General features: G+C 42.8%; 12 protein-coding genes across 12 annotated transcripts; 9 read left to right on the plus strand and 3 right to left on the minus strand.

The window, feature by feature from the left end:
* The first annotated feature begins 182 nt into the window (after positions 1-182).
* On the plus strand, positions 183-903 carry K450DRAFT_234608 (uncharacterized protein). Its single transcript, XM_051587950.1, has 2 exons — positions 183-396; positions 475-903. The coding sequence occupies exons 1-2, from the start codon at positions 343-345 to the stop codon at positions 775-777; spliced, it is 357 nt and encodes a 118-aa protein (XP_051446098.1). The 5' UTR covers positions 183-342; the 3' UTR covers positions 778-903.
* A 3,561-nt stretch (positions 904-4,464) lies between these two features.
* On the plus strand, positions 4,465-5,234 carry K450DRAFT_234625 (uncharacterized protein). The gene has a single exon (XM_051587951.1). It carries the CDS (start codon positions 4,763-4,765, stop codon positions 4,919-4,921), a length of 159 nt encoding a protein of 52 aa, XP_051446099.1. The 5' UTR covers positions 4,465-4,762; the 3' UTR covers positions 4,922-5,234.
* K450DRAFT_234626 (uncharacterized protein) lies at positions 5,105-6,190 on the plus strand. The gene is made up of 4 exons (XM_051587952.1): positions 5,105-5,228; positions 5,302-5,339; positions 5,419-5,825; positions 5,889-6,190. Exons 1-4 carry the CDS (start codon positions 5,178-5,180, stop codon positions 5,993-5,995), a joined length of 603 nt encoding a protein of 200 aa, XP_051446100.1. The 5' UTR covers positions 5,105-5,177; the 3' UTR covers positions 5,996-6,190.
* A 158-nt stretch (positions 6,191-6,348) lies between these two features.
* On the plus strand, positions 6,349-8,256 carry K450DRAFT_234636 (uncharacterized protein). Its single transcript, XM_051587953.1, has 5 exons — positions 6,349-6,485; positions 6,574-6,676; positions 6,812-6,928; positions 7,001-7,496; positions 7,575-8,256. The coding sequence occupies exons 1-5, from the start codon at positions 6,389-6,391 to the stop codon at positions 8,028-8,030; spliced, it is 1,269 nt and encodes a 422-aa protein (XP_051446101.1). The 5' UTR covers positions 6,349-6,388; the 3' UTR covers positions 8,031-8,256.
* An 89-nt stretch (positions 8,257-8,345) lies between these two features.
* Positions 8,346-10,334, plus strand: K450DRAFT_234640 (uncharacterized protein). Its single transcript, XM_051587954.1, has 3 exons — positions 8,346-9,426; positions 9,544-9,695; positions 9,795-10,334. The coding sequence occupies exons 1-3, from the start codon at positions 8,374-8,376 to the stop codon at positions 10,261-10,263; spliced, it is 1,674 nt and encodes a 557-aa protein (XP_051446102.1). The 5' UTR covers positions 8,346-8,373; the 3' UTR covers positions 10,264-10,334.
* Positions 10,335-10,339: 5 nt separating this feature from the next.
* On the plus strand, positions 10,340-13,579 carry K450DRAFT_234642 (uncharacterized protein). The gene is made up of 8 exons (XM_051587955.1): positions 10,340-10,513; positions 10,595-10,793; positions 10,859-11,058; positions 11,131-11,361; positions 11,425-11,810; positions 11,879-12,142; positions 12,211-12,359; positions 12,427-13,579. The coding sequence occupies exons 1-8, from the start codon at positions 10,392-10,394 to the stop codon at positions 13,330-13,332; spliced, it is 2,457 nt and encodes an 818-aa protein (XP_051446103.1). The 5' UTR covers positions 10,340-10,391; the 3' UTR covers positions 13,333-13,579.
* K450DRAFT_279486 (uncharacterized protein) lies at positions 13,451-14,174 on the minus strand. Its single transcript, XM_051593333.1, has 3 exons — positions 14,109-14,174; positions 13,880-14,032; positions 13,451-13,808 (listed from the first exon to the last, which is right to left on the minus strand). The coding sequence occupies exons 1-3, from the start codon at positions 14,151-14,153 to the stop codon at positions 13,587-13,589; spliced, it is 420 nt and encodes a 139-aa protein (XP_051446104.1). The 5' UTR covers positions 14,154-14,174; the 3' UTR covers positions 13,451-13,586.
* Positions 14,175-14,221: 47 nt separating this feature from the next.
* On the plus strand, positions 14,222-15,707 carry K450DRAFT_234648 (uncharacterized protein). Its single transcript, XM_051587956.1, has 7 exons — positions 14,222-14,488; positions 14,573-14,625; positions 14,690-14,793; positions 14,859-15,024; positions 15,093-15,193; positions 15,250-15,474; positions 15,536-15,707. The coding sequence occupies exons 1-7, from the start codon at positions 14,319-14,321 to the stop codon at positions 15,644-15,646; spliced, it is 930 nt and encodes a 309-aa protein (XP_051446105.1). The 5' UTR covers positions 14,222-14,318; the 3' UTR covers positions 15,647-15,707.
* A 2-nt stretch (positions 15,708-15,709) lies between these two features.
* Positions 15,710-17,669, minus strand: K450DRAFT_234655 (uncharacterized protein). The gene is made up of 5 exons (XM_051587957.1): positions 17,592-17,669; positions 17,357-17,473; positions 17,193-17,279; positions 16,471-17,122; positions 15,710-16,373 (listed from the first exon to the last, which is right to left on the minus strand). Exons 1-5 carry the CDS (start codon positions 17,642-17,644, stop codon positions 15,897-15,899), a joined length of 1,386 nt encoding a protein of 461 aa, XP_051446106.1. The 5' UTR covers positions 17,645-17,669; the 3' UTR covers positions 15,710-15,896.
* A 49-nt stretch (positions 17,670-17,718) lies between these two features.
* K450DRAFT_234658 (uncharacterized protein) lies at positions 17,719-24,483 on the plus strand. Its single transcript, XM_051587958.1, has 23 exons — positions 17,719-17,760; positions 17,821-18,060; positions 18,250-18,386; positions 18,451-18,508; positions 18,599-18,730; positions 18,808-19,035; positions 19,098-19,158; positions 19,221-19,558; positions 19,627-20,318; positions 20,400-20,507; positions 20,582-20,605; positions 20,671-20,949; positions 21,017-21,220; positions 21,305-21,584; positions 21,673-21,995; positions 22,069-22,370; positions 22,436-22,609; positions 22,685-22,802; positions 22,879-23,006; positions 23,073-23,321; positions 23,391-23,491; positions 23,563-23,963; positions 24,027-24,483. The coding sequence occupies exons 2-23, from the start codon at positions 17,919-17,921 to the stop codon at positions 24,348-24,350; spliced, it is 4,803 nt and encodes a 1,600-aa protein (XP_051446107.1). The 5' UTR covers positions 17,719-17,760; positions 17,821-17,918; the 3' UTR covers positions 24,351-24,483.
* Positions 24,027-26,291, minus strand: K450DRAFT_279490 (uncharacterized protein). Its single transcript, XM_051593334.1, has 7 exons — positions 25,829-26,291; positions 25,669-25,746; positions 25,522-25,602; positions 25,379-25,455; positions 25,024-25,293; positions 24,555-24,956; positions 24,027-24,472 (listed from the first exon to the last, which is right to left on the minus strand). The coding sequence occupies exons 1-7, from the start codon at positions 25,965-25,967 to the stop codon at positions 24,407-24,409; spliced, it is 1,113 nt and encodes a 370-aa protein (XP_051446108.1). The 5' UTR covers positions 25,968-26,291; the 3' UTR covers positions 24,027-24,406.
* On the plus strand, positions 25,829-27,131 carry K450DRAFT_234664 (uncharacterized protein). Its single transcript, XM_051587959.1, has 3 exons — positions 25,829-26,282; positions 26,367-26,721; positions 26,804-27,131. The coding sequence occupies exons 1-3, from the start codon at positions 26,148-26,150 to the stop codon at positions 26,881-26,883; spliced, it is 570 nt and encodes a 189-aa protein (XP_051446109.1). The 5' UTR covers positions 25,829-26,147; the 3' UTR covers positions 26,884-27,131.
* Positions 27,132-27,303: the final 172 nt, after the last annotated feature.

Raw genomic sequence — 27,303 nt, forward strand, 5'->3', positions numbered from 1 at the left:
CTCCTCATGCACTCTATTCATGGGAGTGTGAGAAATGAATGTTTTGCGTGCGTGCGTTCTTAAAGCTCGACAGATGAACGTGCAGTGCTGGGAGGAAATGGTGCAAAAAACGTGTGGTTGTGGATGATCCCAATTGCGACATGGATTCTAGCCAATCGGAGCTCATGTCGCGATAGTGAGCTCAAATTGACGATGCCCAGTGACTCAACCCGGGTCATCTCCATTTCGGGTTGTGAAAAATCTGGAACAAGGCAATCCATGATATAAATACCATGGTGCCCTAGCCGAAGGACCCTCTTCACTCTGTAACAACCAGTTTTTAAAAACCAAAAGAAATTCATAATGTGCGATACGAATTGGTGCACCTTCTGTGATAAGCAGATCAGTCCCTTCTCGGTACGTTTCTATCCTTTCCGCTGACCTTCACAACCCGACCTGTTCAACTAACCATTCACTTTCGTCCCCTTTAAACAGAGCTCTCTCTATTGCTCAGAAGGTTGCCTGAGATCGGATGCCTTGAATAACCACCCCATGCTTGGTTACCAATATCCAGAGTTGCAAGACTTCCCACACAGCTCCACCTCACCTACACTGACGGCAGCGTCTTCATCATCTACCACATCATCACCAACCCTTTCACCTTACATGAAGACCATGTCCTACAGCCGTCTTTCACCTCCACCTTTCTCACTGGGCATGTCAGCGAATTCCATCGACGCTAAACGCTCATCTGACCTGGCCTACAAATCCAGCAAGAAGAGGGTCTTTGCATTATAGATGGAAACCTCCAACACCGTAAAACCAAAACAACCAAATTGTAAATAATACCCTTCTCTTCACTCCTGTTGTGAGAGTGTGCGTGTGTTCAACCCCCCACTCCTTTCAGTGTTTTTTAAAGAAAACCCCCCAAAAAAATGCGTCAATTTCCCCCAATTCTAGCCTTCGTGCACATATTATTTTCACCCCCACTCCCAACTGCATAGTCAAAAAGCCTCCAATAATCAAAATTCATCCTCATATACCAATTGATGTTCTATTTTTTTATTCAATGTATGGATGGATTCGATGTATGTAATGTAAATATAACGTATAAATCTTCTCACATACCTGATGTTACAACGTTTTCTGTTTCCGTTGGTGGTTGGTGCGCTCTTGGCAACTTGTGCCCCCAAGAAATTGATTCAACTCCCGCAATAGTGGTCGAGACCGACCAGAACCGTCGTCATCACCATGCTGTCATTGCTTGCTCAACCTTACCTTGGCAACGTCACAAAACTCCAGTTTCCTGATTCCATTCGAATATGGCAATCCAACACTTCTGTCATGAAATGAAGGGTACCCGCATAGAGACTTACTTGACACATGGTTACTATTTCACGTTATGCTTTACTATCCAAGGTGTGGCTAACTCGTTGCGATATTGTCAAATGCGGTATAACATTTATATTAACATGTTCAGGGGTCGACATTTGACTGAGTGAGAGAATTGACGCATTTTAATCATGGAAAACCGAAGAATAAAACCCTCAAGTGTGAACGTTAACAAACACCGCGAACGCAGCCATGGTTGTACTAATTTTGGCATGATGTAAGAGACCGATGGATTTTTTTTCTTTCCTCCATTCATGCTCCGCAGACATCCTATGCTGTTTGTTCAGTGAATAGCGCCCGCTCGGCACCTTGAGGCACTTTGGTCCAAATGCCTGGCTATATTTCACCACTTGAAACCCTGCAGGTGGCCGGGCTGTCGCGGCAAAACGGTGCATGCGCTGCCATGGGCCTGTATTTGAACAACAGACTTGCATTTGATATCCACACCATCATGCTGTTATACAATTGCGAAGTTATCACGCCAACCCCAACATTTTGACGTCGATATTTCAGTGTTGACGTGGTAAGAATTGTTCCAGAAAATAATCTCGATAAAGAATTTGAGACCACCCTGTGGTTCGAGCCATCGGACATTATCGACCGATGTTGAACGTGTGGATGATATCAGGATCCGTCAAACAGTTATATCACTGTAAAGTAATGTTCCCGATCGTAGCCTTTCTAAGCTATCATAGGATTCACGTTTCAACAGATATCCGGTGATCTGTATAGCGCCAATATCATTACCACTTTGTGTCAACGTGCTCATATTGACTGACTGACTTTGGTTTCGTACACAAAAAGCGGTATGCTACAGTGGTGTCGTATGAAAATAGAAACAGTAGAAAACGACCTTTTAAGAAATTAGTCACCATACTGACTTATAAAAACCATACAATACGACAGACCTGTCGCTTCGTTACAGAAGATTTCTTATTGTGTGTGTGCCGTACACACAAAGGGTTGGCAAACATCGTATGCTAGTGAAATGGAATAAGTCTACCTTATTTGCCTCCACTTCGGCACCGCTTATAAGTCAATTCGGGATTCCGCAGGAAAGAAAATATTCCAAAGGAAGCAAAGCCAAGCGAACGGAGAAATTGCTCACCACCTATGCCCAGGTCTTCAACTGAAACCCGTTCCTGTAAAAAAAACGTCAATGCCATCGCCGTGTAAGAGTTTTGTCTACGTTTGCAACCATGTATCTCCGCACGTTTTCATCACTTCCTTTGTATATGCCGAGCTTACAATATAAAATTCTAGAAATCATACTCGTATTGTTTGGTCAGTAATCACCGGGTGCATTCAAGGCCAGAAAGGAAGCGATATATTATTTTTATTTTGCGCCTCCCGGCTTGATGAAAATCATAATCGGTTGCATCGTATAATATCCATTGCTTCAACAATGACATAACAACCTAGTATAGCCGAACGTTCTTGCCAAAGGAACTACTATTTCTCCTTATATATATAAAAAAAAGATCGCAAAAGCTAAATACTGGCCGTAAAGCCCTTATCCTACCTAATACGTAATTTTCGTTCCTTGAACGAGGCTATGCCGATATACCGCCACAGCGCCAAGCCATCTTGTCCGTCGCTTTCTGGTTGAACCCCTGGGATACTGGCTAAAGATGAATGGGAGATATTTCATGTCCACGTGTAATGAACCCGTATAAAAGATTTGAAGAACTATTCGCGCATTAAAGGAAGTGTACCAATCCTTCTCTGGTAGGATTAGAATGGACACTTCCGAGTGTTCTGAGGCGGCGTACCCGCGCAGGTCAGAATGTCACGCGCAATACCTTGACCATAATAAAAAAGATAAAACGCTATTCACATAAACTCTATCCCTGTGCACGCACAGTTTCGGAATATGCTCCAAATTTTACATGTGCCTGTCAGGATATGGCCATTTCAGTTGAAATCGATCCGTCGAGTGAGAGTAACATTTTTCCCAAAATAATGTTTTTTACGCCCACATATTTTGAGTATCTTCCTGGAACAGACACCCGTCTTGTTTGGCTTTGAAATTTGCCAAGCCTAACCGCGCAAGATTGCTTGTTTTCATTTTGGTGATGGAGCTATGACTGCGAAAATTTGCCCTACTTTGGCAATGAATCAAAATGCACCAATGGTTGGGAGCTCACGTGCACAAGCAAGCAATTTCTGTGTGCTCCTCCGTGAGCTAAATTTTCGCTGACAATAATTGTTATGCATTTGCCAAGGTCTGGTATAAAATAGGCTTTCACCTTTCTATCCGCCTGCCCGTCTTCTTCGTCTATTATTTTTTTCGTTTCTATACTTTCTTATTTCCCCTTTTTCTAACCGAAGGAATAAAGGCAAAAGCTCATCTAGCTTGATCCTAGGAAGAAGACATCCCGTGCTTCTCATTTGCCGAGAATATACCTACAATTACATCACTGTTTCAGCTATAATCGTTATAAGCTCAAATGCCTGGCAAATTTCACTCTTTCCGCCGCAAAGTTGTCCAAGTCATTGGACAACATCCTTTGAAGACCTGTTTCCCTACTACTATGCCGTCATCCAACCCTGCAGATCAACAACAGGCATGCGGCTGCTCTACGGATTCTCCCATATACGCTAGAATGTGGCCATTGATTTTCTTTCTCTCTGCACTTACCGACTTTCCTATGCCTCCTCCAAAGGGGAAAAAGCAAGGCCAACATCGTGATTGGGGTTTTCTCCCTGTTTTTGTTGTCCTTGGAATCATAGCCATTTCCACCTACAGCTACATTGCTCGAGTTTGCCGTAAGTCATCTTCATTGTCCTCATGACCATCTAAACAATTAGCTTGCACATTAGGGTCTATTTGTTGTTTATCCACTTTGGCTATCCACTAATTTATCATTGATCTGATGCTACAGTGGTACTACTCAACGTGGGACAGCGATCATTAGCTATTGGATACTTGGTACCCTTTTGTTTCTTCCTCTCCATGTGCTTATGTGCATACGCTCGTATTGTCATCACTCGACCCGGTAGCCCCAACAAGGTATGATTTGATTTTCATGGAGATGATGTACACACAATCCCTTAGTTTTAACCTATCCTGGGGCCGAATTAATAGCGACCAAAAAGGACAAAGTCATTACCAAGCGGAGTTCGTCCCGGTGTAACGGCAAAGGCCACCACCACGAGTTCTAGTAATTTTGCCTCGTCGGCCAGACTAGAGCGCGAAACATCATTCCCCATACAGGCTTTACTCAACGTGGCTGAGCTTGACAACCAGCATACAGATGATACCAATTCAGATATCAAGCCTCCTACAGAAAATGAAGACGTGCCTGAAGCTCAGGACGAGGAAAATGTTTCAGCCACCAAAGATGAGAACGAACCAAATGACGAGAAGGCAGCGGCGGTAGTAATTCCAATGAAGGAGGAAAAGACCCCAGAAGCTCCGCGTCCCCCAATTGACTTTGAATCCATCTTGCCACAAACGAAGTGGTGCAAGACTTGTCAGTGCTGGAAGCCCGATCGCACCCACCACTGCAGTATTTGTGACGAATGTGTCTTGAAGATGGATCAGTGAGTAGCACTTTAGTTTATCGAAAACATTGAGGATAGATCGTCGTATACTGACCCTTTTCCGTGCACCCTTGTTGCTACCTTCTTATTATAGTCATTGTCCATGGTGAGTTGAACCCCACCGTGTAACGAGAAAAAGCATTAGGTTAAGCGCTAACACAGTTTATTTTTTTCCTTCGTGTCATAGGGTCAACGGATGCGTAGGATACAACAACTACAAATTCTTCATCCAGTTTTTATGCTATACCACACTCAGTGGTATGTGGATGCTCATTACCACAGCAATCGCTTATGCACAATATGGTCGTTCGGTGGGTAGAGCCTTTCACGTATATGTTCGCGTTCGTGGCATCCGTCATTCTCATACAATGTACTTCCTTTTAGCAAACATTCGATGGTTATGCTATTGTTGCCATGGTCATGTAAGTAGAAAAAGAAGCCATCTAAATGTTGCGTGTGGAAATGATATCCTTACTGATGGCGTCTCTTTCACTTTAACAGTAGCGGTATCATTTCCTTCTTGGTCGGGGCTTTTACTTGTGCTCATCTTGGTCTGGTTACTTTGGGAAGAACTACAATTGAAAATAAGATATACCACGCTTGGGATTTAACGCGTCCCCAACATGACCAGCGCTTTAAGTTCCAACGCTCTAATTCTCAAAAATTGCCAGCAGAAAAGGCTGAAGAGAATCGTGAGCGTGATATGGAAGAAGGCCGTGTAGAAAAGAAGGAACAAGCGATAGAAAAGAAGGACCAAGCGATAGAAAAGAAGGGAAAGGCGGTAGAAAAGACCGAAAAGCCCGTCAGATTGCCCGAGACGTTCACTCTGACAGGCAAAAATCTCTATAACAACGGCGTCTGGTACAACTGGAGAGACGTTATGGGCCCCAACGTCTTGCTTTGGTTTAGTAAGTATCTTTACAATCACGAACAAACATGTATGCTTATCCTGGTTCTAACCAACCCCTTAGTCCCCATAGGTAACAGTCCTGGCGATGGACGAGAGTTTCGATACAATGCTATGGCATTGGATGAATACAAGCAAGAAGAAAGATATCAGAAAAAACAAGAGGCATAACTCACATGTTATATCACACATTATATCTTTGTTTCATGTACATCACGACAAACTGCATTTTTTGTATTTTTAGCCGATCTTATTCATTTAATATCACATCATGTTTTTCCTTGTAAATAAGCTGTAGAAAGTACGTCTGATACGAATTAAAAAAAAATAAAAATATCCCAGCTGCTTATTCCAATGCACAGGCCGTACATTATTATCAGACCACCCGAAGGTGGGAACAGGCACCAATTCTTGCCCCAAACCAAACCAATCAGAGACCCCGACCGACAACTCAGTCGACATCATGTGATTGCATCTGCCAGGAAATCGTGGCTATATAAAGTGGAGGTTGTTCTAGCACAGTCTTGGCTTTCTTCACCATATCTTCGTTGTTCTAATACTCAAATGCCAGTGCCAGCGGAAGTCCTTGACAGATCTGACTCCATGCAGACCGAATTGCCTACCATCGCAAACTCATTATTCAATCCATCATTCAACCAAGGTAAGATGTCAACTTCCAATATAGCTTTAGATAAGAATGCGGCATACCGACCTGTTTTACTGACAAACTTTCCGTCTCTTTACTTCAGCAGCTTCCAATTACAACAAAGGATACAATGCCGCTCGACCTGCGAAGGACATTGCCCGACACCTCCATCATGTCTCTTCTACCGAGGATGAAATAGACTTATTGTAAGTAACTTAATCGTCATTAAGTTTCTTAAAATGGAACCCCAATTTTTTTTTTCAACACAGTTTTACATATTGGAATTTTTTTATTTTTTTTCTAAACTCCCCCCATCCGAACTTTCCCATTTTCTTTCATAGGAGCGAAAAAGGTGAGCAGCTTCAGGAAAAGGCTCTCAGTATCATCAAAAAACTTGTTCCAGAATGGAGTGACGTTGATCACATTGTGATGGATCGTATCAGTGGAGCAATGACAAAGTAAGTTCTTGGCGATACCTTATCATGTGTTTTTTATGTCTTGCTTAAATTTGCATGCAATGTCTATTTTAGTGCTGTATTTTTTGTCACTGCGCAAAATCCTTATCGACGAGTTCTGCTTCGAGTATATGGCATTGGATGCGATCAACTAGTCGACCGAGAGCAAGAACTCAGTTGGCTTAGCATCCTTTCACGCCATGGAATCGGTGCTCTTTTGTTGGGCACCTTCACCAATGGTAGAGTTGAACAATACTTGGATTGTCAAACGCTTACACGTGATGACATTCGTGACCCTCAGACATCATGCCAAATTGCCCGTGGCCTATATGAGCTACACGCCATTTCGCAAATCTATCCCAATAAGCGAACTGATATACCAGAGGTCTGGAAGAATATCGCAAAGTGGGTTCCCATCGTCGAATCTCTCCTACCTGCCTTGGAAAAACGTAGTGAGCACCATAGATCTATGATCGAGCGCTTTGACTTGCCCCAAGTTTTTTCAGAACTACCATTATTCAAACAGCATCTGGATGCTTTGCGCAGCCCCATTGTTTTTACACACAATGATGTAAGTTCAATTTTAGCATCATCCTTTTTTTTTTCTTTATCTAACTCGCTCAATTCTCTCTGTTATGTTCCTCGCCAGACTCAGTACGGTAATATTATGCGTTTCCGTGATGAAACAGGACGTCTCGTAGTGGTTGATTTCGAATATTGTGGTTATAATCCCCGTGGATTTGATATCGCTAATCACTTTTGTGAGTGGACTGCTGACTATCATAGCAACGAACCCGCCAAATTACACCCAAGTAGATACCCTACTTTGGCCGAACAAGTTAGATTTTTGGAATCTTATCTTGATGAACGCGACCTTGCTCAGGGTACCGTGAGTTCTTCATTTCAAAGACAAAACGATGTTCAGCAGCTTTTGCGTGAAATAGAAGGTTACGTCCTTGCTAGCCATTTCATGTGGGGCCTGTGGGGATTAATCCAAGCTAACCAGAGCGAGATTGACTACGACTTTTTCCAGTATGGTACTGAGCGACTGACATCTTTCGTAGATGGTTGGACTATCTGGAAAGCCAAGGTAACCGGGCAATAAGAGCAGTGCCACAAACGTGAGCCTGCTCATTGTCCTTTCGTGATTGATACATCATATTATCATCATTTGGCTACTGAATTTCCAACCTTACTGATAACTGTTTTGCTTCATCCTGCAATATTCCCTTTCCCTTTCCCATTCTCTGTTCCTATTTCTTTTTTGTTTCCTATTGTAACAAGACCTCAATTGTAAATAATAAATATAATAATTCCCATTATCATCAAGCGGCTGAAGACTGCATGCTCACGCAGCCTCGAGATTTTCAACTGAGCAGGACTGCTTTTTTGTCTTTGAAGTTGCTGCACTTTTCACGAATTCAAATCGAGACGTCTTACATACATCAATGGGAAAGTGGACAGATAAATTGTACATTACTCACTCGGAATGGAGCGGTGAGGTTGGACAGCATTCTGCATCAGCAGGATCAGTAGGAAAGCGATCTTCGGATGGCTTCAAGCGATTGCCCTTCTACTGTTGTTCGCTCTCCTTACAACCTTTCGAACATCCCGTATGCACGTCAGAAGGCATCGTGTTTGACCTCGTCAACATTGTGCCATACTTGAAAAAGTATGGCACCAATCCTGTCACAGGCAAAAAGTTGGATGCCAAGGATCTCATCAAACTCAACTTTTACAAGAATGAAAACGGTGACTACCATTGTCCTGTAACATTCAAAGCTTTCAGCGAACATACCGCCATCGCTGCTATCAAGACTTCAGGCAACGTCTTTGCATACGACACTATAGAAAGACTTAATGTCAAGGCAAAGTACTGGAAAGATCTTGTTACGGATGAAGCCTTCACTCGGAAAGACATCATCATGATTCAAGACCCTCACAACATGGAAAACCGAGATTTGTCGACGTTTCATTATAAGAAGAATGATTTGAAGGTGGTCGATGCCGAAGCTGAAAAGGAACGAAATAACCCCTTGAGTAAGATCAACCTGACAGGAATGACGGGACGAGTGTTAGCAGAAATGACTGGGAAGACCGACAAGGTAGCCGTAACGTCGTCCGATGACAAAGATTCACCTGCTTCTCCCAGTACGACGGTGGCCAAGCAAACCCCCAAAACCCCAGCGGCGTCAGTCCGAACCAAAGCATCCACTCCCTACAATGCTGCACATTATTCCCAAGGTCATGCTGCTGCCTCACTGACCTCGACTGCAGTTGGACCCGTCACTATCAATGAAAGTGCTTTGATAGACGAAGAGGAGTTTATGTACAAACACATCAAGACGAAAGCATATGCAAGCCTGCAGACCAATTTAGGAAATCTCAATATCGAACTCTTTAGTGATAAAACTCCCCGCACATGTCATAATTTCATTCAGCTTGCAAAGACGGGTTATTACAAAGGTGTTCCATTCCACAGAAGTATCAAGAACTTTATGGTAAGTACAATTAATAGTCAATTTCGACAGAATTGAAACCCTGAGGAAAGGGCATCCACGCGATGCGAGCATCTCCATTATCATTAGCATCTATCTAACTTGCATGAACTCAACCAGATTCAAGGCGGCGACCCGACAGGCACTGGCCGCGGAGGAGAATCAATATGGAAAGCCAAATTTCCAGATGAACTTCGAGGAAGTCTATCTCATAATGAACGTGGTATTTTGAGCATGGCTAATAGCGGCAAGGATACCAATGGATCGCAATTGTGAGTATATGTTTGAACATAGCGAATATGAATGTTTAAACACCCTTGTTGTATCTTAACTAATGCCACCGCCATGTCCTTTTTTTAATTTTAACGCAGCTTCATCACATACCGACCCTGTACACACTTGGATATGAAGCATACTATCTTTGGAAAAGTTGTTGGTGGATTGGATGTACTAAATAAGATGGAGGCAATACCCGCAGATGAGGATGATCGACCTGAGAAGCCAATCAAGATTAAAGATATCGTCGTATTTGTGGATCCTTATGAAGAGTATCACAACAAATTGGAAAAACGCCTTAAGAGACAAGCAAGTGGAGAGTATGAGCAGGAAAAGAAGGAAAAGGCTAGACTTCAACGAGAACAGGATGATGCCATGGGATGGTTCGGACCCAACAAGAAGAAAAATGGCACTGCCAAACCCACCACTTCTATTGGTAAATACATTGGAGACGCTAGCAAAAAGCGTGATACGATAGGCGATGGCGATGATGGATTACCACAGTTTTCAGAGAAGAAGAAGTTGAAAAGTAACAGTAGTTATGGAAATTTTGACAATTTTTAGTCAAAGAATAAAAAATTCTGAATCCCAAAAAAAAGTGACCATCGTGGTCACTTTTATTTCCTGCCTTTGAAGACTGCTTATTGCGTGACTTCAACGTGTCGCCTTCTTGCTGTCGTTTGCTTTTGCTCATGTCGACAACTCCACCACCGTTAGATCCTCTTACCATACCGTTATCTCAGGGCAAGCACAGGCCTCCTAGACCACGAAGCTTGAATCCTGAGCCTGACGTGCCTACATTGGACGCACGGTGGTATGTTACTGCCTTTTCCTTATGAAGCATGGCTCGTTGGCACTTGTCTTTTTAACCTTGAAACCAAATCACACCTTTTAGGTTTCATGCCGCGGATAACCCAATCAGCGATCCTGCAAAGATTCGAAGAGCAAGGTCGCAGACATTCAAAAGCCATAGTGGCAGTTCGTCTCCAAATCCCAACTCGTCCCTTCCACCAACTCCGAAAGCCAAGGCTCAACCTTCGTCCTGGATAGCATTTTCAAACAGAGATTCTCTAGCGCTAGAGCGTGCTTATCAGGTATGGAAAAGATCAGTCGTCCTTATTGCTTCGTCTAACATTGGAATACTCATCACTCTTATCAGAGTGGCGATGTGACCGCCACTGTCGCTGTTAATGAAGACGAGTTGTTTCAGGTCGATGTATCAAGTCGTACTATCAGTCCGGTGTACTGGAGTGGCCCCACTTACGACGTGAGGCGTGCAACTTGGTTCATTCAGAGTGATGGGTCTAAATGGATACCTTGTGAGGAGACTTTGGCTGAACAAATAGAGCTTGGATACTAGTACGTTCATGGCTCAATCTAAGGATTTTCCCCTTCATTCATCATGCTTATCTAACTGTTTTCCTATATTAGCAAGCACAAGCCATGGGTGGTTGATCCAATAGAGGATCCACCGGCTAAGCTTACGACGAAAAGTACAGATATCACTGAATCTGCACAAGCAACAACTACCGCCGCAGCTGAGGAGAAGAAATTGGAAAAGAAGTTGGAAAAACAGCCGGTAGAAAAGCAGTGGATGTTGCTTGGTCCCTACATGGGTCAGTATATTGCGTATACTGGTCCCAACTCTGCCTGGTTACTATCGTAAGTAAATACACTTTCTATCGCTTTCACATGTCACACCATCTCACTGCCTTTCATTTTTAGGAATACTCCTAGCGGAAAGATAACAAAGCGCATATATACCCGGTTGACCAACAATCAAAACCTTGGAGGAACTAGACTGCTACGTGGATACTCAGAGGTTTCAAAGCAAAGCACCAATCCGTTTTCGAGGACAGTGACATCTTCGCCATCGCTTGGTCCTGCCAAGACGTCAGATGAAGTCAAAAAACCTCAGGCTGCAGAAGGAAAGGAAGAAAAAGTAGAAGAAGAAATCGAGGCAGAAGAAGAAAAACAGACTAAACGAGAAGTTCAAGATTATGAAAACGAGGAGAGTGGAGACGAGCCGCGAAAAATCGATCATTTGGTCCTTGTTATTCACGGAATTGGCCAAAAAATGACTGAGCGCCTGGGATCGAGCTTTGTGCATGGTAAGCTTTGGTTTCACTCTTGGAAATACGAACATCATTCAAAGCATGTTGTAACCACGCTGCTGTAGATGTAAATGTTTTGAGAAAAACGCTGAAGACTGCCTTCCCAAGCGCAATAGCGACAACATCGAATCCTTCTAGACATAATGGCATCCAAGTCCTTCCAATCCATTGGAGACAGGATATTGTTTTTGGTATGGCTAGCACGGATGAATCGGTTGAAGCGGATTTGGGTATGCCGGAGGCAGATGATGGTCCACCGACGCTGGACGAGCTCACTTTAGACGGTGTACCCAATATCCGAATGGTGGTATCCGACGTCCTCCTTGATAGTAAGTATCTAACGCTCCAAGGTCGAGTTACCAATCCAAGCCGGCATCCTTACTCATTTCCCAACTAGTACCATTGTATATGACTCCCAAATACCGTGATCAAATGCTGGCGATTATCACTAGTGAAATCAACCGAGTTTATCTATTATTCATTAAGCGCAATCCTGATTTTCTATTAAGAGGCGGAAAAGTATCGATATATGGGCATTCCCTTGGTGTAAGTCTCACGTTGATCTACCTAGCCACTTCAACTACCAAATTTTTAACACTTTTCAATCGTCTAGTCCCTATTGGCGTTCGATGTGCTAGCTGTCCAGCCCTTTACCACTCGCCAACACGAATCAGCGTCAGCCATTGATGAAAACAGAACAGCATCTCATATTGCGAGCAATTATTTGCCTCATGGCAGATCATCGTATTTACACTTTCCTGTACAGAACTTTTTCGCTGTCGGGTCACCTTTAGGCTTTATGCTTCTGTTGAAAGGATGTAAAATATCGTCTCGGAAACTGCTTGCTGGTGACTTAAACATGTCGTCCTCTACCATTTCGATGTCTGCAAATTCATCATCACCTATTCCGCTATGTTACCCTGCGGTAGGAAATCTTTACAATATCTTCAAACAATCCGATCCCGTGGCCTACCGGTTGGAGCCTTTGATTTCAAGACACTACAGTGCAAGTATCAAACCTGAAACCGTACCGTTCACCAAAGGTGGATTGAAGAGTGTCCTTGACGCTGGATATAATGTGGGATCAGGAATTGCAAACCGAGCTGGAGCTATGCTTGAGTCTTTCAAGATGGGTATCACTACCAATCTCTTCATGCGCGGTCTAGGCTTGACGAAACAACAGATGTATGATGATTTGCATCCGCAAACGCAAAAAGAAGGTTCTGCTAAAGAAGGGGGATCTAGTCCACGAACTCGTTCAAGCAGTGATCCTTCCCCGCCTTTGAATATCGACCTACCTACGACCTCAGAAGACAGAAATAAGTCTCTGCATCATATGGCTTCCTACTCGTATGGAGCTCGCAAGTTGAAGATGCTTAATTCAACTGGTCGTGTGGATTGGTGTGTACAAGAGGGCCTTTTGGAAAATCCATACTTGAACGCATTCACTGCCCATACACAATACTGGCAAGACTTGGATGTTGCTGCTTTCATAATCAGAGAAATGTATCAACAATAGGAGCCTCGCTTTCGTCCGCTTGAATTTTTCTTATAAACCGTTCTTTTTCAAAATGTTACTGAAAATAGCTTAGATTACCCCAGTGCACTGTAGAGCCAACGATCCCTTTCGACAATATACTTTATACGAATACATTTCTTTCTTTGTCACTTTTATTCTATAGCAATTTTATTTGGCAAGTGAGGGTGGGGGTGCCGCTTATCCGCTTTTAATCAAATATTTACATATACTTTTTCTTCTTCTTCTCAATTACATCAATAGACCTTTGCTTCCGTATCTTCAGTAGCAACATTTCCAAACGCCTTTCCGACTCGTTCCTGAACAGCTGCCTCCTGAGGTTGCATACGAGGAAATTCCAATGGTCCAGGGTTTGCTGGGTTGTACTGTTTAGGTAAGTTGAGACCTACTCGATGGGCCGAAAGTTCTATTCGCTTGCTCTGATCCATCAAAGCAGGATTGTATCGCTCCAATAATTCCTAATACCATCCATTGTTTACCAGGTTAGCTCTGGATGCCGTTCTGAACTCTTGGCCACATTGAAACCTACCTTGTGCTGTCTAGTGCTCTTCAAAAAGAGAAGAATGTTCTCTGCATTTTCCTTCATGTCAGCCAGGCGAACTTCATCTGTGATTTGGCGACTGTCCCTGAAAGCTACTTTGAGATCATGTTCGAAAGAAGCATGATTGGCGACCTTGGTATACTGTAGTTGCGACAAGAGAAAATAGAGGTAAGGAATTGTACTCCAAAAAAGCTCCCTTTGAATTGAGTGTTCTAACCTGTGTTCTAATCTCTCTCAAAAGTTGACGGTAGGTGCTTAGCATGGTGTAAAGTCGAGGTGTTTACCGTCTTTGAAGGAAGTGAGGAAAAATTGACTGTGAATTTAAAGTCTGGTTTTCCTATGCACGTGATCGTCGTGGCCAAGGCTTTCTGGCGGCAAACTAAACGTCGAGAGCAGCTGAAGGTCATACTGGGTACACACTTTCTGAATGGCTACAAGGAGCCGTACTTTACTTTTCCTTCAGTATCGCAATACGATAGCGCGATCATCGCATCGTGGAGGCCCAATAACCTCGTCATACCAAGCAGATGCAGAAACTGAAGGCTTAATCGACAGCTCCGACACCGTCATTGAGATGTCAACCCTTCCTCCCAAATGGTATGTCTAGTGAATGCTTCTCTCATAAGCATCATATCCTACATCATTGGCATATCAATGGAACTTTCTAACATATATCATCAGGGTTGATATCGTGGATGAGGTTGAAGAGGATGTAAAAGACATCAAGGAGAAAAGTAGGTTTGACGATACATAACGAATTTACAGCTCTAAGGACAATACTGAACGGCTTCACATTAGTCAATAGACTTGACGGAATGCACAGAAAGCATTTACTTCCTGGATTTGATGATCGATCGTCGGATAAAGCTGCAATAGAGGAATTAACGGAGGGTATTACTATGGTAAGTGCAACGCCTTGCGCGAGATCTCTCCCTCGTTGATAGTTAACTCTCATGGTATGGTATAGCAATTTCATTCAGCAAAGAACAAGATAAAGAAGATTGGTACAGAAGGAAAGCGAGGCACGTCACAGCATGAACAACAAATGAGCATTAATATCCAGACCAGCTTGGCAAGTAAAGTTCAAGAGATCTCTTCCTCCTTCCGCAAAAAACAGTCTGCATATCTACAAAGTAAGTCGACATGAGTTGAAAGAAATGGGTAATGAATGCCCTATTGAAAATTATATGGTCGCTTTCAGAAATGCAGGGGCAAGAGAGCCGAAAGACCGATATTTTGGGACTGGAGAGCAGTTTAAGCACAGAAGCAGCAGATTTACTGCTGACGGAGGACACAAATATGGTAAGGCTTGGCACTGATGTCAGACGAATCATCGCATCCGCTAATATTGCTTATAGGGATTCACCGAGTCGCAACTGGCAATGATGGAGTCCAATGAAGCTGTCATAGACCAACGTGAACGCGAAATTAATCAAATTGCGAAGTCCATTTATCAGCTGGCCGATATCTTTCGTGATTTACAAACACTGGTCATTGACCAAGGTACCATGTTGGATCGTATAGACTACAATATCGAGCAAACAAACGTACAAGTGCAACATGCGGTTGTGGAGTTGGATCAGGTATAACCCGCAAAACAGTTGACAAAGACGAATAACAATATACTGATCATAATACTGATAGGGAGCCAAATATCAAAAGAAGACAAGGAATCGAAAGTTGATCTTGTTGTTAATACTAGTCATTATGCTCCTCATTGTCATATTAATATTTAAACCAAAGCGCTCTAGATAACCATGTATCATATTGCATTGTGAAAATCATAAAATACCCAGACTTTTTTCAGACCACTTGACTTGCCGTTGTAGATTTTGATCACACCAAGCTGTTTGCTGGTGGCAGACAGTACACGTAGAAAGTTTTATTTATCGGCATTTTTGGACAGTATAAACAGCGGAGAAAGTCTCAATAAGTTATAGGAAATGACGAGATCTATGGCAACAGTTTGATAACAAAAATGGTACACATTACTAACAACAAAAATCTATTTGTAAGGTGCGATGAAGAGGACTTGACATTCGCCCGCGCTTAATTTAATTTTGTACTCGTCGTTATGATTTCCTAGGTCCTTCCCTTCCCACACATCATATAGAGTGCCGCCAGTCATGCCCATGTCAGCAAAGGTGAAGGAAACTTCATGAGGCACTCCATACATGATAGGATACACATGAGAATTGAATAAACCAACGCAGATCCGTCCGTCTGGTAAGGTCTTCCACCATACTTGCTTTCGATTTTTGCTCGCATCGCCAGATCCGATCGGTTGTGCCATAATGCCACTTTGATGAATGTACAAGATATCAGGGTGATTGAGCATCTTGATGTAGACATCGGGAATCGCTCTGGGATCAGCGCCTAGACAGAATACAGAGCTTACTAGTGCCCAAAAGGATATGTAAGACATTCGAATCCCGTCAGACCACAAGCCGTCCACACATTGACCATTGGAAGTCATTCCAACCTGTAACAAAAGATGAACCAAAAGAAAAAATGACGAAAAAACCGATGTTCAGTGAATGAGGCAGCATAACCATAATACGAATAACGAGTTGACTTACTGCTACAATGTCCAAGTCGACAAACATGCCATGCTCGGCTCCAACAAGCCCAGTTTTTGCCCATTTTTCAGTCAATGCCATGCGTCGAAATACACGATACGGTGTGGTCATAGTGCTTGCAGAGTACGATTCAATATCAACGTAAACACGGACACCGTTGCAGATATTGACCCAATCTTCTGCGTACGTAGGATCTAAATACCACGATATTTCCATCCAAATGTTATGTTTCTGGAAGGCATTGTACATCATGGTGAGACATTCTCGATTGTCTGGCGACTGGAACGGGTACCATCGATCTCCACCTCCCGGGCCACAGCCATCGACCTTGACATAACCAATTCCCCATTCAGCAAATTGATCAGCTATAGAATTGTAATATTGCTGTATACTTTGATCGTGCTGATCAGGCGCGAAAGTTGATCCTTTGAAGCCGTTGCCGTCTAGTTTGTTTACAACAATATCAGTAAACTGGACTTCTGTGCCGTATATCCGGTTAGCGCCCTCGACAGCCTCAGATCTGATACCCGGTAGAATATACAATCCGAGCTTATGTCCATTCCTTGCTAAATAGTCAGATAGAGCTTTCATCCCGTTAGGGAACAGATCTTTGCGGTACGTCCACCTGCCGAATTCGTCGACACCATCCGACCTGTAATCAGTCGATCTGTCAGTATAAACGGTGTCAGCGAGCATGACATCAAGTCTCGACTTTAGCATACCATCCAGAGTCCAAGTTAATATAGGTATACGCAGGAAACCGTTGTTTCATGATATCTGATATTTGCTTTATATTGTTTTCGTTAAACCTGTGCAATGATGGCATAGTTAGCGAATACATCGGCTTGGCAATTTTTACCTTTCTTACGAAAACGACAAACCGAACCAAGGATGTATGTGTTTTCCTCCATAGCCAGGAACCTTGTCTAATAGTTGGGTTGACCACGTTGAAAACCCAAGTATTGGCTTGCTTGGCTTATATGGGTGGGTTGGCTTGCTTTTACTATATGCGGACAAAACCACAAGTTAGGTGTGAATGCATAGAATTAGAGGATTTGAGAGAACATGAAGGTCTGAATGGGCAGTGGCCATCATAACTAAGTGTTCCTTATACACCATACCTTTCTGATTCGGCCACGTTGGGTGGGAACATTGATTCGTGCGGGTGGGACATTATACAAACGTGGTGAGCGGAGAAGAATGCCACGTCAAATGAGAAATGCGCTTGTGAATATCAGACGCTTAAAGCTTGTTCCTTCTTTTCTTCGATTCTGTGAATACAGTCAGGGTGTAAGTTGATGCTAATTATCCTTACTATGCCTACAAATACCAACAAAGCACACTTTACAGATATCAGATAACCAAGCCAGAACCTTCATTTGTGAAATTCTCTTACCGGTTCCTGGCCCAACATCACACTATACCTGATTGTACTGGAATAATATACCATGACAGACAATCCACCAACCATCGACCCTTCAAGCTTACGATCGCCGCAACCATCACAACACGCAGCTTCTCCACTCTATGGTAATGACAACCTAAAGTGCGAATTAACATGGTCACAACTGATTCATGCTGAGATCATCGGTATGTAGCAACTGATAGGGCGAGCTGAGAGTGAGAGTTTTATGAAGTGGATATTATACAGCCAACTTGAAGGATCATACTAGCATGTTCCTATTCGACAACTGGATGACTGAATAATGCCTATGAAGACGACAATTACTCAACGTTTTTGGATTTATCCCTTACTCATACCTCTCTTTAACCTCTTAGCGGTAACAAGCGCCATGAGGAAGAACTCACGATGGTCTGGCATTAGCGTTAGCGGGTTGCACATGGGAAGTTTAGGAATGAGCATGGGGTTGCGAACGGGACTCACCAGTGGAAAAGACGGCAATTACCGAAACCAGGTCAGTCATCGATACGAAATGAAGGTATCGAGATATATTAGCTAACACCACGACAATCTAATAGGAGAGCCCGCTCATGCATGGATTTACCAGCCTACGTTCATATTTGACCACTGTTAGAGGTAAAAAAACAATGCCATTGCTTATAGAGTTTGGAGTCACGAGCTGCGATCACGCGAGATCACTGACCTTTCTGTTCTTATGGTTTACAGATATTTACGAGATTGATGCTAGTATGCTGCTCAATCCCTTTCTTGATGTCATTCGTTCCGGAAATACCACCGGTCCCATAGCAGGAGCGGCATTGTCTAGTGTAGAGAAGTTTCTTCAATACGGAATCATAGGTGAGGATATTGGCGGCGCTTGAAGTAACGAATAAGAGAGCCATTTGTAGCTGACAATCGGCCATTTGAATGCATAGGTCTCAGCAGTCCTAACATTGCTATTGCCATGGGAAACCTGGCTTCTGCTGCAACACACTGTAAATTTGAAGCCTCAGATTCTGTCTCTGACGAAGTGGTATTGCTCAAGATGCTTCAAGTTCTCCAAATGGCTCTTATATGCCCATGCGGCTCGGTATTGAGCGATGAGGCAGTTTGTGAAATGATGGAAACTGGCCTCAGCATGTGCTGTCAGATGAGATTAAGTGGTAGGTTTACTGGAAACCTTATGTAATGCCAAATTAATCCACATACTGACTTTAAGTACCAGAAATGCTACGCCGCTCAGCTGAACATGTTATGATCAACATGATCATCGCCATGTTTGAAAGGTTTGAAGAACATTTTTTTACCTTGACATAAGTAGACTGTATATTAATTACGCCTTTCACAGATTGAAAGTCATTAATGAAATCGAAGATCTTGATGCTGAAAATCCTACCGACGTTCTTCAAACCATAGAAGAAGTACAATCCGGACGATCAGACCCTCATATGAACACTCCAAAACCATCCGTGTCACCTTCGCTACCAGACGCTTACACCGCATTGGATGGTAATACAGCATCATCGTCACCTCGAAGCATTAGCACACCGGCTGCAGAGACTGTTCACACGCCGTCGAATGAGACGGATGCAAATAACGTTTCAGAACCTAACGCAAGGAATGTTGTCGACGTTGGCTTGAATGTCACCACCCAAGAAAATGTAGAGGATGGAGTGGAAGAAATTGGTAAGCTAAACGCTTAGTACGGTTACAGAGCTGCACCTTGTAAGTTACTGACATTGCTCCGTGACCAGACATTATACCTATACCATATGGACTACCAGCTATTCGAGAGCTCCTGCGTGTTCTTATATCTCTCTTGAACCCTCACGAGCACAAGCATACAGACTCAATGAGGTTGATGGCTCTAAGCATTTTGAACGTGGCCTTTGATGTTGGCGGCAAAAGTATCAGTCGATTTGAGTCGTTGAGAAATTTAATCACGGACGAATTCTGCAAGTATCTATTCCAGCTGGCAAAAACTGACAGCATTCCCCTTTTGACTTTGACTCTTCGTGTCATATCAACTGTGTTCGATACAATGCGACCCTATCTCAAACTGCAGCAAGAGCTTTTCCTCTTCTTTTTGATTGAGCGACTTACTCGAACCGGCAGTACTAGTACCGGTATTACTTACAATGTAGATGAGGAAGGGAGTGTCAATTTTGTTTTACCCAACCTCGATACTACGAGGGATGGTAGAGACTCTGGATATGTTGACGTACGAAGCTCGTCTCCTGGTCTCGGTGGTAGATCGTCGGATTCTCGATCTGTTAAATCTGGCAATGAATCCAGCGCTTACTCTGGCGAAGTCAGAGAGCTATTATTGGAATGTCTCACCCAGTGCGCAAGAATCCCAACCTTCATGGTCGACTTATGGGTCAACTTTGACAGTGACATCAGCTGTGGCAACTTGTTTGAGGAACTTATTCACTTTTTAAGCAAGGTAAATTTGACATCTTATAAACAGCATACGGAAGTCGCTATGAAGAAAAGATATAGGGTCTTAACGTCGCTTTTGTCATAGAATTCATTCCCGGAGCCCAATAGCTATTCAGCAAGTAACTCGCACATGCTCTGCCTGGATACTTTGTTATTATTCATTAACCACATGGTAGATCGTATTTCCGATGAGGTAAGTCAGGAGGTCAATGTCGTTCAACAAAAAAAAAATGGACAAAGATATCTCAACTGTTTTAACTTTGTAAGGAGGATGATTTCACGAATGATCCAGTAAGTAATATGGTTGAAAGAGAAATTATCATGTTCCAAACAACGTAACTAATCCATGCGAAAAGACACATTTACCACCGTCCGCCTTGCTCGAGCGTAAGGAACAGAAGCATATCCTGTTGGAAGGTGCTTCACGATTCAATGACAGTCCCAAGAAAGGTATCAAATATCTTAAGGAACAAGGCGTTATTGTAGAAGATGAAAAGGGAGACTTCACGGACAGCCTTGCGCATTTCTTGATGTCTACTCCTAAACTAAACAAAAAGAGTCTTGGCGAATACCTTGGTCGTCCTGACAATGTTCCACTGCTCCAGAGATTTATGCGACAGTTTGATTTCTCAAATGCAAGTATTTAATATTCAGCATATGATCCTACCCGCCACATTTCTGGCTAACCATTATCATCTATAGAAACGAGTAGATGAGGCACTCAGGGTACTCTTAGAAACTTTCCGTTTACCAGGAGAGTCTCAACAAATCGATCGTATCACTGAGACATTTGCTGATGCCTTTATGGAGTCAAAGCCGGCTGAAGTTGCTAATGCAGAAGCTGCTTATGTTCTGGCTTTCTCTGTGATCATGTTAAATACTGACCAGCATAACCGCCAAGTTAGAGTAAGTGCACATGACGTGTTAACTTCCATCAAAATGTCTATGCATCAGCACTTTGCTTCAAACTGCTAACAACTTTGCACCTAGCATCGGATGTCTTTCGATCAATATAAGAGTAATGTCAGAGGTCTCAATGCCGGCAAGGACTTTGATAGAGAGTATTTGCAGTCTATTTATGATGCAATCCGAAGCGATGAAATTGTCATGCCTGAAGAGCATGAAGGACAGTTAGGATTCAACTTTGCTTGGAAGCAACTACTTCATCACGCGAAGTCTGCTGGCTTGTTTACTGTTTGTGACACTGCTGCTTACGACAAAGATATCTTCATGTTGGCCTGGAAGCCGGCTGTCGCCGCCATTTCTTATGGTAAGTACATCAATGGAATTGGCTCCGCTGGCCGGTTTCGTTTTTTGCTCATGTTTACTGATGTCTTCTATTTTCTGGCTTCCACTAGCATTTAACACTGCTCAGGATGACATAACACTGCAAAAAGCCATTACTGGCTTCCATCAATGCGCACTTTTGTCCGCGCACTATCAACTTCACGATGTGTTTGATAGCATTATCGTCAGTTTAGCCAGCATGACTGGATTGGTAGACATGGAAGATACTCTGCTTACTGCACCGGATCCCATTGTTGATGTTGCCGGACAGAAATATGTCATCAGCAGGCTAGCTGTTCGATTTGGACGTAACTATAAAGGTCAATTGGCTGCTGTTGTTGCCTTTGCCGTGGCAAGTGAACATGGTAGTGTTCTTCGCAAAGGGTGGATAAAGGTAGGCATATCGTGTACGGAAAGATTGTTTGCCGTACTGAAATGTGACAAATGCTCAATTTTCCATTTGCTAGATACTTCGAATGATCAAAAACCTCTTTGTCAACTCTTTATTGCCAAGCTCCATGCTCCAAGTTGAAGATTTCTTACTTGGAACGACCGTTATACCCCTGAAACCAAAATCATCAACTCCACCGAAGCAGCAAGCTCGTAAAGACGCGTCTCTGCTTTCAACTTTGTCTTCTTATCTACTTTCTCCTTACTCTGGCGATGAATCTTACCGAGCTGATCCCACTGAGGATGAAGTGGAAAGCACCATGTGTGCTGTTGATTGTGTGGTTGCTTGCCGTTTGGAAGAGCTTTTTGCTAACATTCAGTAAGTGGCTGGTCAAATGGATTACCTGCTGTAGTCATAAATGACTGAACACCTTTTGCTATCAGATATTTGGACAAAGAACCATTGGAATACCTTATGAAAGCTATTCGAACCATTGGTTACAAGACTGTTATTGATGAATCCACCACTCCCATCGTTTACGATCCTGCCACCGTTTTCTTCTTAGAGCTTATGATTAGCATTACTATTCAAAACATTGAGCGCATGGATGAGTTATGGTGAGTACATCAACCGTGTGGTGTAAAATTAAGGTATTCATGTTACAAGATCGTGTGCTAATGACTATTCAATAGGCCATACATGTACGGCTATATTGCCGGTATTCTTGAAAAAGCCGAAAATCAAAGTGTACTGTTACTCGAGAGGACTGTTGTTGGCCTTCTTCGAGTCTGTATTTGTGTTGCAGATAAGGTAACGCGATATTGATGTCTGCAAGATTCAATCATGTTTTACTTTTTTTTTTACTTACACTATACCACTTATACAGCCAAGCATGCAAAATGAGCTCGATAAATGCTTCAAGTTATTACTCAACCTTCCAAATACTGTTCTTCAAGCTGTTGGTGAGCAAACCATGGCTGGCATCCTCAACCTTCTGAAGCTTAACTCTACTCAGTAAGTACAAAATTGCCGTATGTACTTACATATTTTTTGATATACCAACATATGCACTATCCTTAGGGTGTCAAAGAGCTGGGAGTCCATACTGGATCTTGTCCAGGCTACTGTTGGCCACGCAGATGCATCAAACTACGGCTTCGAGTCTGCCGTTTACATACTGTCTGCGGATAACGGCGCCAAGCTGAACAGTGCTCAGTTTGCAAAACTAGTCAGCATCTTTGGAACTTTCGCTGCGGTTGCAGCTCCCATACCTCAAGCAAAGGAATCACCAATACGAAATCGCTCTGCTCCTTCTCATAAGGTGAAAACGTACGTACTGAAAGGAATAGGATATGCATCTATTGGAAATATTGGCATCGTTAATTAATTTAATTCTAGTCCACAACTGTCTATTGAGCGAGGCAAGAAAGCTATAGAGCATCTATTCCAACTTCATCGCATCATACCGCAACTCTCGCAGGATGTTGCATCGGAAGAAAGTGAGTATTGTGTTTAGAATTTTGTTTAACGCTAAAGTGCTTATCAGGAACTAAATATTACTTTTGATTAGCTTGGACAACGTACTGGCAGCCTATCTTGACCACACTCAGCCAGCAATGCTGTACAGCCTGTCGCGAAGTGCGTCAGCACTCCATGACGTATCTGCAACGCACCGTTCTGCTCCCTGACATAGCACGAGCCGATGTAGGAGAGGAGGGTGAGCGAGTACCATGGGTCAATATGTTTGATAACGTGTTGATACCACTTTTAAGTGAGTTGCTCCGACCGCAAGTTTACGAGCTGGATCCTTTGGGAACAGACGAAGCCAGAATGCGAGCATCCACACTTCTTTGTAAAATCTTCTTACACTACTGTAGCCGCATGATTGAGATGACGGCTTTCATCGACATTTGGATGGAGATACTGGATATTCTAGATGGTAGCATGCATACCTCGGAAAATGATCATTTGGTATGCTTTATAGGATTCATTGATTACACAGTCAAGTTTGCTTACTCAATTTCCTCTTCTTAGGCCGAAGCAGTTCGAGAATCGTTGAAGAATATGCTGCTTGTCATGTATACTTCGGGAGCATTCACAGTTATCCCACCTCATGATCTACCAGCCGACACTCCGCCAGAATATAACCATCTCTGGGATATTACTTGGGAGCGCTTGGATGGATTTATGCCCAACCTTAAGAGTGAATTGTTTCCTGCTCCTGCCCCAGAACCTCAAGTGATTGCTAACAACGAAGAGCAACCTCAACCACAAGAGAGTCAACAGGATATCCCACCATCTGAAGACAATGATAATTCAGATATTATAGATGCAACGTCTACAGTACAAGCTATTTGATCATAATAAGAAAAATGGTTTTATAAAATGTACAATACAGAGCAGTCAGCCATTATTTAAAAGTTTGCTAATGGTATAAGATGGGAAACATTAACACTACTTCGGCAGAGGGGGCATTCCGACTGAGAAGGGACAAAAAACGAAACATGGAAAATGTTAGTGATAAAGCTTTGTGTGACATTTTCATACAGTGTTATACTTTACCTTGTTTTGGCACCATTCAACAACACAATCCCAGCAGAAAAGATGGCCACATGGAGTAGCGGTTGTAGTAGTGCGTGGTTCAAGGCACAAAGCACATTTCAATGCCTGTATTTGTTCATAACTGAGTTCTTCTTCTTGTTCTGAAGATGCCTGATCTTCTTCCTCGTCAAACATGAAAGAATAATCGTCTTCGGCAGCGATTACCTTTTCCGCCTCCGTTCCCTGTTCCTTTTCCTTTGTCTCAGAGGCAACAGCAACAGGTTCAATCTGAGCCGCTTTGCGCTCCACCAAGTATCTGCGCAAGCTGAGGTATCCTTGGATGAACAGCTGTACGCCGATCAACAGACCCAATACTTCATACCCTGCACGTTCTTCGTGCTTCTCTAGTCGTCGAGTGAAAATCTGTTCATTGTAGTGTGTGAGCATGTTTCCTAATTAGCTGGAGCGGAACTCTGACTTTCAAACTTACATATCGAATACCAGTTATGCGCTTGGAGATGCTGTAATAGGATCCAACGAAGTAAAAGAGAGCCAGATGACCCATGTGGACATATTTCTTGAAAAAATCTTGAATTGTTTCCAAATGCTTTGTTAAGAAAGCTTGGGTGTATGCTTGAAGCTTATTTTCTGGTTCTTTTCTGGTTCTAGTTTGTTGGCGATTTCGCTTTCGAAATTCAGAAAATCCTCGTGTATAAATATATGGCAGCAAGACATGTGAAAATACTAGAGTGCTTCGTCGCTGTGGACATTATGGGAAGACCATCTGTCAGTATCACCAGTAACCCAAGGTGTTTTTCATAATAACTCCATTCCTAAGTACGTACCAGCAAACCAGGGTATGTTTGAGAATGGACATTGATTTGAGCTATATCACAATACTCCTCTCCAAGGGTCTGAGTACCTAATGGAATAATGGGCATTACAAACACGTAATACACACTTTTACATGATCAGTCCTGAAATTTACCTAGTAACGTAGTGAGACCATAATAGCAAAAGTCGGAAAACACATTGATTTCTTTTTGATATTGGTGCTGTCTTCTTGTACCTACATGGTCCGAATACACCATTAGTTCAGGTCCTCGTAAGCAGCAACAGGTGTACATATACTAACCAATAAATCGCTGAAATACGTCCGTCATTTGCTCCTGCAAAGTGTTTTGGTAATATACATCTTTTTGGTTTGCGCGAACTAAGAAATGTAGATTCAGAATTAGTTTAAAGTAACAAAGAGAACTGTCTTTTGTGGGGTAGTAAGGCAGAGTTTCCCATACTTATATCAGGTGGGGCACCAGCTGGAAAGTTCAGTTGCATTTTCGGCTGTGGTATTGTTCTCTGACCACTGAGTGCACTTGCTGAAGCAGTAGGAGCAGATGCCTCCGGGGATTGCGATGATCCTTCAGCAGACGACATAAAGGCAGAAAAGTGGTTGACAAAGGCAAATTGAGCCAAAAGATGTTTTAAAACCCAGCTTCAGATGTTGAAAGATCACGTGTGAAACTTGTTGCTTCAGTGAGCTGGTATGCAAAAGAGCGAATCATTTTGCGCGCTATTGTTGTCCACCAATACAGCTGTCCAATAATATCCAGCTCTATGACAGACGTCCACCAACAGCACCAACAGCGACAGCAACAGCAGTACGCGCAAAATATGAACCAATACTCTGACTCACAAGGGGTCATGGGAGCTAGAGTTCATAATCAAACCGACGACATTGTTCATGCCATGGTAAAGTGTTTTGACCTAATTCCAAACCATCTGGACGGGACTGTTGAAAAATATAATAAACCACTAATATAACGTTTATAATAGACTCAACGTCCGCAACAACCGATACTGTATGACAGTCGTCTCGCCAACTTTAGCCAAGCACAAGCGTTTCCTACTGCTACCGTCGGCGATAATACCTATCGACAAGGATCAGCTGAAGCTCAAACACACGACGCTGGTGCATCTGTCTCTATGCTAGCAGCAAATGCTGAGCCAGCAGATAGTGAACCTTTATATGTAAATGCAAAGCAGTATCACCGAATATTGAAACGAAGAGCTGCTAGAGCTAAATTAGAGGAGGCTCATCGACTGGCTAAAAGTCGCAAGCCGTATTTGCATGAAAGTCGGCATAAACATGCTATGCGTCGACCAAGAGGTCCAGGTGGCCGGTTTTTGAGTCAGTATTATTATTCTCTTTTCTGTTCTTTCTTTGATTTCTCATTCACTGATACCCATTTTTTTTTTCATTTGCTTTTCAGCTGCGGCTGAGATAGCAGAAATGGAAAGTGCGAACTCTCAACCAGGCAATGCCAAGAGTGAAGACAAAGGACAACAGTGATTCTCTTAGGCATTGCAGCAATTTCCATCAAACAGTACACTCAATAATATCATTTGCTTTTTTAAAGCTATATCGTAACCTAAGCTCGATGGATTTTTGTTTTATTTTGTTTTCGCTTCGAGTTTTTTTCTTTTTCTCTTTTCTTGGGCTTTGGTTTGGCTTCATAAAGCTTTATAAATTCGTAGATATTCAGTAACACAGCTTTCACACCTGTTGATATGGAAATGAAGTTTGATCTGATTTTCAAATGAGGTGGCCGTCGTTGTATGCCATAGTGTGTTGAAATAGACTGCTTCTATACGACACCAGACTAATCAACACCATCGCCAAATATATCGTGTATATGACGGCGCATTACGTGATCTATCGATTAATGAACACAGTACTATACTTCCACTGGGAAGCAGGTGGAACTGGACG

This window comes from Umbelopsis ramanniana, assembly GCF_025399195.1.
Source record: "Umbelopsis ramanniana AG unplaced genomic scaffold K450scaffold_17, whole genome shotgun sequence".
NCBI lineage: Eukaryota > Fungi > Mucoromycota > Umbelopsidomycetes > Umbelopsidales > Umbelopsidaceae > Umbelopsis > Umbelopsis ramanniana.